The sequence below is a fragment of the Mchenga conophoros genome, linkage group LG12, assembly GCF_057382185.1.
Source record: "Mchenga conophoros isolate Kocher_MC1m ecotype Shallow Benthic linkage group LG12, M_conophoros_male_GT1.1, whole genome shotgun sequence".
In the NCBI taxonomy this organism is placed as follows: domain Eukaryota; kingdom Metazoa; phylum Chordata; class Actinopteri; order Cichliformes; family Cichlidae; genus Mchenga; species Mchenga conophoros.
In genome coordinates, this window is record NC_140537.1 from 9,640,865 (window position 1) to 9,654,466 (window position 13,602).

Here is a 13,602-nt window from a genome sequence, read left to right on the forward strand (position 1 = left end):
CACTGCAGATGCAGTAAAAACATACATGGATAGAGCAGGCTCATCATGACAGATCCAAGTCAGAATTTTCATTTGGTGTGCCTCCTCAACTCGTATCTATAAACAAGCTGCAGCTGTGTTTTTAAGTACAAAAAATGTATTGGTTTGTTTTGCTAGTGATGCTTGAATGGCTCTACATTGTTTGTTTGTTTTTTTGGTTTGTGAACTTGAATTGTTTTATGTGTGTATTGTATACGAGTATTGCATTGTATATAGTTAAACAACTTTTACAACTTTACTACCTGGAATAACGTTAACTGAAGATTGGGGAAGCCAATGCAGAAGTCCCTTAAACCTGTATTCTATCTGACAGCCACCAGATGGCAATAGATGTGGTTGTAAGAAAAACTTCTGGTTCTGTTGAAGTCTAGTGGGAAGTGGCTCTGTCTTAACCTCTGTAAACACTTTCATGCTGGGTTTATCAGTTCAGTCCCTCACTTGAATCATTTTGAATAAAAAAATCAAGTCTATTTTGTAAATCTTGGTGATATAGTGTTTTAACATGGAGGACTATTTGTGCAGAAAGACCTGGGTGAACACTGTGGGTAAATAACCCTTGGCTTCCTTTCTCTGTGACCTCAGTAAACACTTCCTTCAGAACTTTAGAGGCTAGTTTCATATTCTATTGAATAAAAAAAAAAAAAAAAAAAAAAGCAGTTCACATTATAAATTATGGTCATTATTAGAGTAAGAAGCATGGATTACCCAGGGCATGCTCCTGGGCTAATGACTGGTCGATTACAAGTTGTGAGCATCAAGAAGTTCTGCATGTCTTTATAGAGTCATTAAATCATTACTCATGTAATACATCAGACAGCATATCATTTCAATCATGATCTAAGATGTTATTTATTAACTAATTTACATTTTACATTTCCACAACAAGAATACTAGATGCAAGGACAGTCAAGCTTCAATATTTTAATCAGTATTTAAGAACATGTAAATGAGCTGTGTCAAAGCCAACAAAGTTGGTTAGCAAAGTACGTAGATTTTACCACCATGCAGTATACTGCACATATAAAATGGGCAAAATCAAAATATCTTCAAAGAACTTCTAAATACTGAAGAACTCATCTCTGAATCCCCAGTTTCAGAGGCACTCATCAGAATGAATTGGGTCCTATGGAGCTGTAGTCCAAAATAAAGTAAATTTTATGAAAATTGTAATGTTTTCAATAGATGAGGTTGAAAGACGAGTTAGGCTTCCATTTTTTATTTTTAATCGTACTAAAATATATGTATACGAAACATTAAAAAAAACAAAACAAAAAAAAACTTAAACCTCAACACCAACTACCATTTTGATTTCAGGTATGAAACAAGCACCACCAAGGATCATCATCATTCACTACAACCAACTGTTTCTCATACGTACATGGAAGTTTGTTGTGATTTGAGGACTCTAGACAAGTGGAAGACAAAAGAAGTAGTGGCAGGTCTAAAAGAAGTAATGTCACTAAGATTCATCTACTGTTCTCTGAAACTTCATCAGATGTGATCCGAGTGGAAGGGTGGCTGTCAAAAAAATGTACTCTTAAGGAAAAGAAACAGGGAGAAAGGGCTGAGGTGTGCCAAATTAAACAAAAACAAACTAGACTAAAAATCAGCATCCAACGGTCTCACGGAGTGAGGAATCCAAATTTGGAATTTTTGGTTCATCATTTGTCAGTATGTAGAAAACATAATGACAGAGGTACAACAGTGAGTGTTTACAGCTATCTGTAAAACACAGTGGGGTCTCAGTTTCAGCCTGTGGTGCAGGGGACCATGTTAAAATTGATGGAACACAGAAAAGAGGGTTCAGATTATCATCCGCCATGCACAACCAATTGGAGAGGGTCTAATTGGCTAACCACTTTGTTTTTCAGCATGACAGGGATCCCAAACACACTGTAGATGCAGTAAAAGGCTCAAGTCTTTTAGACAGTGTGGTACGCTTACATTTGGGGTGAGCAAGAGGTGAGACAGAGAATACAGATCTGCGCCGAGTGGTTATCAGATTCTGATTACAAATGCAAAACAAATGTATTTAGATTTATGTTCTTTGGAGGGGAAACTAACAAATGGAGACAGCCCCCATTGTTTCAGACATTGTGTTGATGTATTTTACTTTCGTTATTTGGCAAAACCTCATTCACAAAGCAACATGAACCTGCATTAAGGAGGCATTAGATAAGCATATAATGCATCAGACAGCAGAGTTTCTATAAAAACACACCCTAGAATATTGTAGGGTGTATTTTGTTGTAATGAAAAGTCTTTGTTACCTGTTCATCAAAGCTGCTGATGACTTGTGAGATACACAACCATTCCTTATGAGTTTAAAAGAGCACCAAATAAGGAATTTAGAAGGTTATGGAAACAACCTCAACAACCACATGCAGGGACACTAACAAGCAGCAGAACTCCCTCACAGGTCAGTAGACTCCCACTGTTCTTTACTTATCCTGGCTCCAGTCACTTCCTGCTCTGTCTTTTCCTCCATCTTAGGCCATGTAAGCCAATCGGGGGTGAGATATTTGAAACTGCCACTTGCTGCAGGAACAAATGAAAATATTGCCGGAGAGGAGAAGTAATCCCGACTGCGGATGCTTGGACAGCCTCTGAAATCCAATCCGGACTGCCCTTGTGGGTTGAGGTAGTGGGCCGATGTTGCTAAGAAGCTGGAATTAGGATAAAACAGAAATCCTCCAAAGTGTGAAAGGCTCATCAGGTCCTGATAACAAGAATAAGATAGATAGAAAAGATTATCCGAGGATCATGGACAGCAACAGCCCAGGTCAAGAGTGGTTTTCAGTCCAGAAAGACTGAAAAAAACCTACAACACACATAATGCTCTAGAAGTGTAAATACATTACATGAGTATTTATTGTATTGTGTATTATTTTTAAAAACCTAAAAGTACAGTAGATCAAGTAATAATAGGAATGGCTTTCATTTTAGTGTTAATTAAAAAAAAAAATTCAAAGAATTCCTACTTGTACTTGTCTACTCATTTTTCCAGGGGTACTTAAATGCAGGTAATCCTGCAACTATAGCTATTCAGTTATATAGAGTATCTATATAGACGCATTTTTTAAAAATAGAAAACTCTGCAAATCCCTTTGGAAACTGTTTGAAATACTAAACTAAACTAAGGCATATCCACAGCCTCTGGAAACTTAAAAAGTAGTTCAAACAATATGAAGTTAAGTCAAAAAAAATACAGATGAAGACAATTTTCTCAGTTATCTATAGCATGAGTTAAAAATAAAACATGAGGGTACTTACAGAATGTAAAAAGCAGACACATTCTTCATTAAACTTGCAAGTAATTATGCTGTAATTTCTTTAAAATAATCCTTTTGATTTGTAGAAAAATATAATTTTTTATTATTTAAAATTATGAACAACATCCATCCATCCATTCTCTTCTACCCATCCTTTTCAGGGTTGCAGGGTGAGGGAGGGGGTGGGATGTCTAGTTATGCACAACTATGAGACATTTTAATAAAAAATGTACAACTTTGAAAATAAAATCTGACATCCTACTTTTCTGCTCTTCACTACATTAATTAATGGGCTATATTTACTTAAATTAGGATAACCAATGAGACCACAGTGAGGTAACACACTAGTTGACAGTGAATTATCCTTTCCAACCTTTAAGGTTCCTGTGCAGACAAACCAGCTATATATGTTGTTAAAACATAACCAGTGCTTTGTCCTTTGTGTTTCTTTTAGTATTAAATGTGGAGTGTGCCAGTCTGTACATGTATGACCGGTCAGAAAGACTCTTCAAAAAGTTGCAGTCACATGAGGGTCAAAGCGCCTCTCTCCAGCCTTTGGAAATACATTCTTTGGAAATGCTGACTGCATTTTTTTTAACAGATATAAGACTTGTTGTGCATTCTGGGTAGTAAGCACCTTAAAAACATGACCAATGGAAAATGCACTAAGTTTTGCTATAAAAAACACTATTTGTGCTTCATGTGTCTGTTCATATTTACTCTGTAGTTGAATTAAAGTAAAAAAAGATAAGTAAATAAAGTATAAGTTAACAGTTAAAATAGGCTAAATCTGCACTTTTTACAACAATTAAATGCTACCTACAGTAGTATGCATAATAAGTATTAAAACACACCATTCTTTAAGTTTGATTACTAATAATACTTCCTATGCTCTAAGTCTCATCATGTGAGCCTTAATGCCTCACTTTGACAGGCACTTAAAGGCTATGGGTGCCCTAATGGATTTTTTTAAGGTTATGCAGAAGTCATTGGATATAGCTTTCAAATTGTGTTTTGTGTTGCTATGTACCTGTGCCATTGCATGTTGTTGATTAATAGGAAGAGGAGTCAGTGCTGGACTCAATCCACATGGCACTACTCTGTCCACGTTGGCACAGCTGTGCCAGGTGTTCAGCCGAGATGAGTGGAAAAGGCCATTTGAAACACTGGGATCCCACAGATATCTGTTTAATTCTGGAGAATAAGCACAGCTGTATGCAAAACCGGTGGAGACATCAGACAGTTGTTCCGTCCTTGCATCTTGTTTCTGGCAGCGATTTGCTTGGTCAGTTGTTAGGCTGCTGACATGACTTTGTCCGAGGTCCACATCTTTGTGGATCCTGGCTGTAGTCTGCATGGTTGCTTCTGTGATGGAAACCTTTGGCTCTGGTTCTTTTTCCTGGTGTGTTTCACACATCTCTTCTCCAGGAAACTCTTCAGAATTTGTGTCCTTATCACTGTCACTCTCGTGGGGATCTTGCAAAACCAAAATAAACAAGAAACAAGACATATTCATACTTGTTCAAACAACAAAAATTCAACAAAATTCCATTGTATGGGATAATGTCAGATCACTGTCTTAACACAGCCTATAAATATTGAATACAGGTTAAAAAAATATATATATAGGTCACTCATATACAAAGTTAGTTTAGCAAAGATAATTCAAGTTAAAATATGTTTAACTTTAAGTGTACTTATTTTTTTTAATCTTCTATTAAGTGTATATATAACTGAGCCAATCATATCGTATTAACAAAATTAAAATACCACGAAAACTGTGAAAAGTCAACGGTAATCATGGTCATCACGTTTTTAAACCCTTTTCTTAGTTCTGTAAGCTTTTGTGTTTTTTATAGCATAGGGGTTGCACTGACATTATGAATACTGCGCAGGTGAAGTGGTGAATTCGCTCACCTGAAGACTTGGAATTGTGTGAATGCTGTGGAGAGTCTTTTACAGGTTCATGTTTCACGTCAGTCAGCTGTGTCTCTTTAGAGCTGTGGGATGAGTGTTGTAGTTTCCTGATATAACCAAGAATAACACAATAAGAAGAAAAAGGTCACCCGTATCATTGCTGAGTAATAGTGACTTGTGGCAGTTTTGTTCAAACTGACATTACTTTGGTGTTCAGTCGTAAAAAAACGGAACTTCCGCAGTTTTGTTTTGTTTTTAACTCAGAAGCTCAGAAACAGATTTTATGTGTGAAATTTGGCGTCCTAGAGTAAAAGAGACATTCTGTAAAGCAAAGCATGCAAAGACACATTTGACCTTTTTTAATGGGAAGCTAAAATTTATAGTAATATTCCGTAAACAAGATTAGTGGCTTACTGGGAAAAAATGTTCTTCTAAAGCAACAATTTTTTATTTTTATTTTTTTACAAATACTGATGGCTGCAGTTACCAAATTGAGGCCAAAGTGTCTGTGTTTTTTCAAGAAATGTGGGGATGTTAGCACTGAGTTTATAATTATACTCTGTGATTACTTCATGAGGTTTTAGATGCACATTTGACTCCTCTAGCAGTAAAAAGAATTGTCACAGCTACCTGGATTCAGATTTCTTTTAGTAGAGAACACTCTGAAATTGAATTTCCAGTTGAGAAATTAAAACTGCACAAACAAGATAGGATAAATAACACATAAAAAATACACTTGAGGAAATTTTGTTTAGGTTTTGTTTTGTATTTTCCTAGATGTCTCTAGGAAAGAATGAAAAAAAGTGTCCATAATGCTATAAGTAAAATTAATTGATGACTTTGTTTATTGTTTTAACTTTGTTTGAGAAAAAACAGTTATATAAGCACATGTTATCATGTTATTGGCATGATGTTTCATTTTTTAATATCATTGTTATCACCAATACATATAATTTTCATTTACTCCTTTTTGTACTTCTACACAACCACAACAAGGTACTGCAGGGTTTGGTTTCATATAGAAACAAACATGTACATAGTATTTTCTTTTTTTGTAACTTATAAGAAATAACTTGCCTCTTCTCTCTCCTTCCATTGCCAGTATCTCGGAATCCCTTGGCGAAAGGATTGTTGTCTATTTTCAGCTGTGTGATCTAATATTTGATACAAAAGAAACATTTCTTTATGATTGCAGACTCAAAGTCTTCACCTTCCTTTCCACTTTGTTCTAGGGAAGAGAATTCCTTACCTTGTCATTCTGGTAAGCTGTAACTGCGATGAATTCAGTCTCAGAGAACACATATGTCCTAAAAGTGCAGTAAGGCAGCGTTAGGATGTCGTGTGCCTTTACTATATGAAACCTGGGCTGGTACTTGTGCATCGAGTTGAGAATTGTCTGCAAATGAAAAGAATTAGAAAAACTCAAAATTGGAAGCATAGTGCATAGCAAAAATAAAAGGAAAGCGTTAGTAACACTTAAGTGAAAAGAATTTCCCAGCACCCCCAAGCTACTTTACGCATTGAGCGAATTTACTGGATTTCTGTGTTATTGCTCACTAAAAGACCATAAACAGCACGTCTTGATGCGCTCTTTGACAGCATGGTGGTTGTTCAAAGCCACCTTTAAAACAAGGTGTTAGGTGAAAACTTACAAATCCATGCTTGTCTGATATGTTGTTGGTTAGTTTCAGCTTGAGGAAGTTGACCACTTTGGACATCCACTGCTCTCCCGTAGCCGGACTGTCCGGGTGGATGTACATGCGTTTGGGCATCTCGGGGTCCGCCTTGCCAGCCACCATCCAGCGTGAGTTATGGAATTTATATCTACAGTCATCAGCTGCCACGATGTCCATGAGGAGAATATATTTGGCTTTTCTGTCCATCCCCGTGCACCTGGCCCTGAGCGGCGGAAACATACGTCTGCGAGGAGAAGAGACCGTGACAGGAAGCACGCATTCATCAACACCTTTCCATTCATGCGTAAATGTTAGAAAATTACCTCCCAGATTTTGTAATGACCATTTCTGTTCCGCATTTGTGGAACTGTCTCCAAAGCTCACTGGCTTCTAAATAAAGTTTGGGCTCATCTTCTGCTGTTTCCTCGATTTCCACAAGTTCACGAGGCCGAGAAAATAGCGCAGAGCTCTCCGGCGTAGATGTGCGAAGGATCGGATCTACACTGGAATCCAGGCTTCGGTTTGGCGGTCCTCCCGTGGATGCAATTGGGAACAAAGTGAATCCGGACAGGAGAGTCGCGCAGGGAGCCGGATCTCCTCCTGGAAAAGTTTGAGGCACCGCTGCTGAGACGCACAGCTCAGAGAAAGTGCGCATGGTTTCCAAAGAGAAACTTTATTAGGAAGACCTTACAATTTTATACAAAATAAAAACAGTTGCACATTAAAAAAAAAGTCAGCAAAGCGTGTTAGAGCAAACAGCTGTTATACTTGTTTATCAGCCGAAGGTCCACTACTCTCTAATGCCTCCCAGCTTGTGTCGAAGCCGATTTGCTTATTGACACGTTTGAACTCCTTGTGACACTCGGCAGTGGGTGGGGTTTATTTATGTGGAGAAAAGTGCTGTCCTATGTTGAGTGAAATTCAACTTTATTAATCACAAAACAAAACAGTACATTACACACGAACAACACTGAGATATACAAATAACCAAGACTTGGCTCACTTTAAAATTATTATTATTATTATTTTTAAGTTGCCATTTATAATACAGCACCAATATGCAACATCGCCATAAATATGAAATTATTCAAAGTGTCACTAAAAATTACTTTTTTTTCCTAAATAATTATTTTCCTATTTTATACTATTTTCTTATTTTAACACAAATACGGCTGTGACACAGGAGGAAAAAACTATTTAAGACACTAAAATGAGTGTATTTATTTGTGATTTACAGTTACCCTAATCACGTTATCATTTCTATAAAATTATATTTAAATCATAGCATTTTCCCGTATTAGGGTTAACTTGTAGAATTCAGAGGTTAAAAAGGGGGATTAAGAGGTTAAGAACCCAACAATGGATCTGTGAGATCGCATCTTCTGTAAAAGATCATTTATGAGAAGTAGCATACAAACACACAAAAAATGTATAAAACCTTGATTTACAAGAGAACTCTTTTGTTCCATTCTGTGTTTGAATTGGGACAGGTTTTGTACTTGAGGGTGTGATTTGTCCATAGACTGTATAAAACTGGTTTCTGGACTTCAAAATGGAAGTCCAGAAACCAGTTTTATACAACATTTGGTCAAATTTGGACCAGGAGGTGGAGTGCTATTAGATATCGGCTAATTATATGGGTACAGCACACACACACACACACACACACACACACACACACACACACACACACACACACACACACACAGAGAGAGAGAGAGAGATGAACAGCAACACATGATATAACGATATATTACAACGTGCTATCTATTAAGCACACCCATTATTCATACACTTGGACATGCACTCCTAGTAAGATTGGCAGCTATACTAAATGTTTTCCACTTCAAGGCACAAGAAAACTGTCAAAACGTCTGATTTTATAAAGTTGGTTACGTTTGCTACAGATTAATTAATTAAGTGCATTTGATTATCAGCTCCTGGTTGATACATATGGAATACATGCATTTAGTTTTTCACTGCTTTTGCATTTTGCTAATTTTTCTGTTAAATACATAATAACAAAGTATAATTTGTTTATCTGAGGACCTGATAAGGACCAGATTATGTTTGATTATGTTTTCATATATAAAAAAACTTCATCATTGAATTCATATAGTGTAAACAGCCAAATAAAACACAACAACTGAACTTATCAAAACTGTTGCACAAACTTCTTGAAAAAACTGTACTGCGCAGCAGGCCATATTATTTTCAGGTATTCCATTAAAATGCTCCAAAAGGCACCAACAACACAAACCCAGTGGAGAGGTCCAGTTCAGTGACCCTGATTAGTGGAGGTGAGGCCTAGCAGACCCGCTACCAGCTACAATTGCCTGTATCTGGACACCTGTCAATCAAAGAGGCTTTTGAGGCTCTCCTTTTTTTCTTTTGTCTTTGGTACTTCCATATTGGTTTCATTTGTCAGCTCCATGATTTGTCCATTCAGCCTTTTTGTTTTTTTACATTGTAGTGTAAAATCCATCTACTAATTAGAAGGTTGGTTGTTCAATCCTCGTCTGCTCCAGTCTGCATGCCAAATATCTGTACGAGATACTAACCCCAAGTTCGTCTCCAGTGCATCCATTGGAGTATGAATGTGTAGGAATGTTAGACTGAAGCACGTACGGAGAAAGCATAGAAAAAAAGCGCTTGTGTGAATGGGTGTGAATGGGTGACTGAGGTAAGTTGTGTAAAGCGCTTTTAGTGCTCAGATAGTGTAGAAAAGTGTTAAAAGAACCAGTCCATTTACCATTTAGAGTGATAAGCCTAAAAAGCCTGCATCTACTCATCTATGCTTTCTTCAAGTTTTCTGCTGCTTCATGCGCTGTTTCATTTAGTTTTTTTTTATAGCTCAGGAGAAATTGGAAACACATCCTTACAGTGGTGCCCTATATTGACACCGCAGACAGTGAGCTACTTGATCAGAAAGGCAAGTACCTCAGACATGCCATAGAGGTTATCAGTGGAAGTTTCTTCAACAGGTCTGGGAGCATGAAGGACTGCATAATATCTTTGTAGGTGCCAGTGAATGCACAGTCCTGACAGTGAACCCTGAAGGTGAAAAGGTGTTGGGAGAGGAGCTCTCTAGATGGCATCATAAATGCCTTTTGATAAAGCAAACACTGACTGACAACATGGCTTCTAGTCTTCAAAAAGGAAATATTCCAGATGCTCAATGGTGCTCAAAACACTAAAACACTGAAGTGTTTCTAAGAAGAAAAAAGTCAACACTTTTATCATTGCTGTGTGTGTTGTTGTGTCTTATAGTGGGCCTAGGTGTCTGAAATAAACTGTTTTAGCTCTCGTCCCTTTGAGCCAACAGAAGGTTTAAACCACAGTATAAAAGATGGGCATAGCTTCTGGGTCTGAACAATGAAGGCAGCATGGAAGTGCCTTTAACCTGCATTCTTTTTGATGTCTACCAAGAGGACGATAACTGTGGTTGCAAAAGACTTCCAGCCCTATAAAAGTCTATGGGAAAACAGCCCCCTGGTCTGACCTTAGTAAACTCTTCTCTAATGGGTTTATGGGCTCACTCACTCATTTCAGGTCAAATTGTATAAATTATAAAGTCCATTTTGTATAACACAGTCTGTCTTAGATCCTGCATTTAGGTTTGCATAGAGGTATACTCAATATTGTTGGCCGACTCAAGGACCCTAACCTCCACTCCCCACCTCCTATAAACACTGTAACAAACACCATAGCAGCACCACTAGTGAAATCTGTGTAACAAACAAACCTTCTGTCTTCCCACATCATTGCCGTGCCTTGTGGTTTCATTTGCTCCACTGATGTGGTCTCTCTGTACAGTGCTGCATGGGGACAGTGTGGGAGGATTCGGCTCTGTGGAGAAGCAGCCAGTGATTTTCCCGGCTGGATTAGACTCTAGATTTGGTTACAGACTTTTTATTGCTCAATGGTCCATGACACTGCAGGGAAAACTTTGTGTGAGTGAGGGCGGCAGGTTCGGGATACAGTTGTACCACACGTGTGTACAACACAGGAGGGGCTGGACAGCATGTCAGCATGAGGAGATAGCATTGAGTATGAAGTCACATAACATAGTTGTGTGTGAAATTTTACTGTATGTAGTCCTAATACAAATAACAACAACAGAAACATTATTAAAACCAAAGTTCTTGAAAATGAAAATGTCCTTTACTAGAAGTCCAGTTAGTCCAGGGTAAGGGGATTTTAAGAAGTATGTCCAGCTGACAGAGACATTATATCTTTGATGTCAGAACCTGCAAGACATCCAAGACAAGGCAGCAAGAAAAGGCCACCAGCTGACCATTATTCAGTGATGAAATGCTTGCTGGGGGCATTTTTTCCATTTTTAAGTCAAATATATAACTTAGTTTTAGGCCACTATGTTTCTACAAATTAATAACAAACTATTTGACAATGTACAACTGGTGCTATCAAAGACTGTGGCTAATTCAGACCGCTGAGAGTAACATTATGTTTGCAAAAGCCCTCAGCAGTTACTGTAGCCTACTAATACATTAGCATTAACTTGCAGCTGACTAGATGTAGAACAGGATTGCCAACTGTCCCGCTATTTTGCTCAATTTACGGGACATCCCATATAATGAGCAAAATTAGTTCGCCCCTTATTCTACCTTAAATGTCCCGAATATTGACCATTACCTATGATGTCCCCAACAGATGGCACTCTTACAAATACCAAATTAGATTTGACCACAGCTGTATCAGAGGAGAGCTTGTGTCCAGTCACCACCATCGCTGACGGCCCATCACACACACCAAATGTGAGGAGTAATATGTGATTTGTAAAAATGTGGTGGCATTTTGTCTGTGTAGCATAATAAAGTTTTGTTTGAATATTTTTTGCTTATTTCTCAAAGGAAATGGCCATGTGATTTCGGTTATCAGTTATTTTGTTTTTCTTTAATGTTTTGATGAGGTATTGGTTAAACTAAATAACATTTTACTGCATTTTTATTATATTTACACAATTCCCAGCTGGCTGTGCATTGTTGCAAAAAATTACAACTGTACAACTGTAAAAAATTTTGCTAGCATTTCGTCTCATATTTACATCTCTGAACTGTTTTGTGCAATTCTAATGGTTTTTAAAAAGGTGGTCAAGAAAACACAGCCAGTGCAGAATTATTGAATTACAGCTGGCAATATGGCAAAGTCCAACTGGAGCTTCACAGAACTGCATGATGGTTTTGGGCTGAACTTAAATGAAAAGAGTTAATCTGCACTGTTTCAGATAGTAGTGTCATCTAGCTGCTCCACCGCACTGTTGAACAATCATTTTAGGTGATGCACCACAGAAATAATAAGATAGATGCACTTAACCAATATCTATATCAGTATTGCATAGGTCCAGATGGGCTCAAAATTTGATGTTTTGTAACACTAACATATGCACTTTGTATCATTTTAAACTGAAAACCATTCATATAAATGTTTCAGTGGAAACTTTTACCTCTCTAGGTGTATGATCATTGGGGCATTTTCAAATTGTAACAGATATATGCAAGTTTATTTTCCTTAGAACATAAACTATACCTGAAGCTCAGTATTCTGTGTCTGATAGTGTGCTACAACTTCAAGTTGTTGCCTTTGATGAAGCGGTAAGGCCAGTTTACCAAAGGCAACACACTGAGGTGAGGATTCTGCTGTGAAATCAGGAAATGCCTCACACTGGACCTTTTGTTACAGCTTCCCCAAGATTCTTTGATCAGATGCCTAAGTAAGCACACGTCTTAACCAGAGGTCATTCAAGATATGTGGTGGGTGGCAGAACTGTTGATGACCCAGTCTTTTTCTATCAGGGAAGCAGGGGAAAACCCTGTCTGTTCATCGGCCTACTTCAAAGAGTCAGCCAGTAATCTGAAACAGGCCAGAGAATGATGGCAAACAAGACGGCTGGTGTTATTTGTGGGTTTGGCCCATGAGTTGTGTGTAAAACCTGCCACTGCGGATAAACCCACAGATCTCCACTGGGTCACTGCCCAGTAACACACTCTCTGCAGTAAAACATCCACATTGCTGGATGGATCCTTTTGGGTGCCAATAAGGCAAGAGAAGCTTGATGAATAGGGAAAGGAAGTTCCATCACAATAAGCTTAAGTCCTGGGTTGGGTCAGTTTTCAGTGGGGTTATCTGACAGATTGTAACATTGTGGCAGGAGATCTGTATGTATAGTCATCAGACCAAATTGACCAAAATTTAATTTAATTCATAGAAATACAAAATCCAACCAGCAAGCTGAAACAAACAATCGCCATAACCTATGTCAGCAACATCCATCATCACATTATCAAGCAGTCAAAGATCAAAGACCCATGCTAAAATATTCATGAAATCAGGTTGAACCCAGTATGGTAAATGTGGGCATATTTTTCACTGGATGAGTAAATTCAAGGCCATCCACACTGACTGGTAAATGTCTGAGCCCAGAACATTAAAAAAATTTATACAGAAGATGTTGCAATAGCCTAAGAAGATGAGAATTTTGGTTTTCCTTTTAGGCTATGTACAGACAACAACCTTCACAAATAAGATAAGGCAGCCTACATGTCATATAACCAGTGTAACCTGTTTTGATCCTATCCATCTCTCCACTCATCCATTATCTTCCACTTAACCTAAGTCAGGTCATGATGACAGCAGGCTAAGCAGGGTTCTCCAGCCACAGTTTCCACTTCTTTCTG

At 37.9% G+C, this 13,602-nt stretch overlaps 1 protein-coding gene across 1 annotated transcript; it reads right to left on the minus strand.

Annotated features, from left to right (window-relative positions):
• Positions 1-882: 882 nt before the first annotated feature.
• LOC146562129 (uncharacterized) lies at positions 883-7,736 on the minus strand. Its single transcript, XM_085293604.1, has 7 exons — positions 7,228-7,736; positions 6,881-7,148; positions 6,478-6,624; positions 6,306-6,382; positions 5,229-5,335; positions 4,342-4,787; positions 883-2,758 (listed from the first exon to the last, which is right to left on the minus strand). The coding sequence occupies exons 1-7, from the start codon at positions 7,557-7,559 to the stop codon at positions 2,453-2,455; spliced, it is 1,683 nt and encodes a 560-aa protein (XP_085149730.1). The 5' UTR covers positions 7,560-7,736; the 3' UTR covers positions 883-2,452.
• Between the last annotated feature and the right edge of the window lie 5,866 nt (positions 7,737-13,602).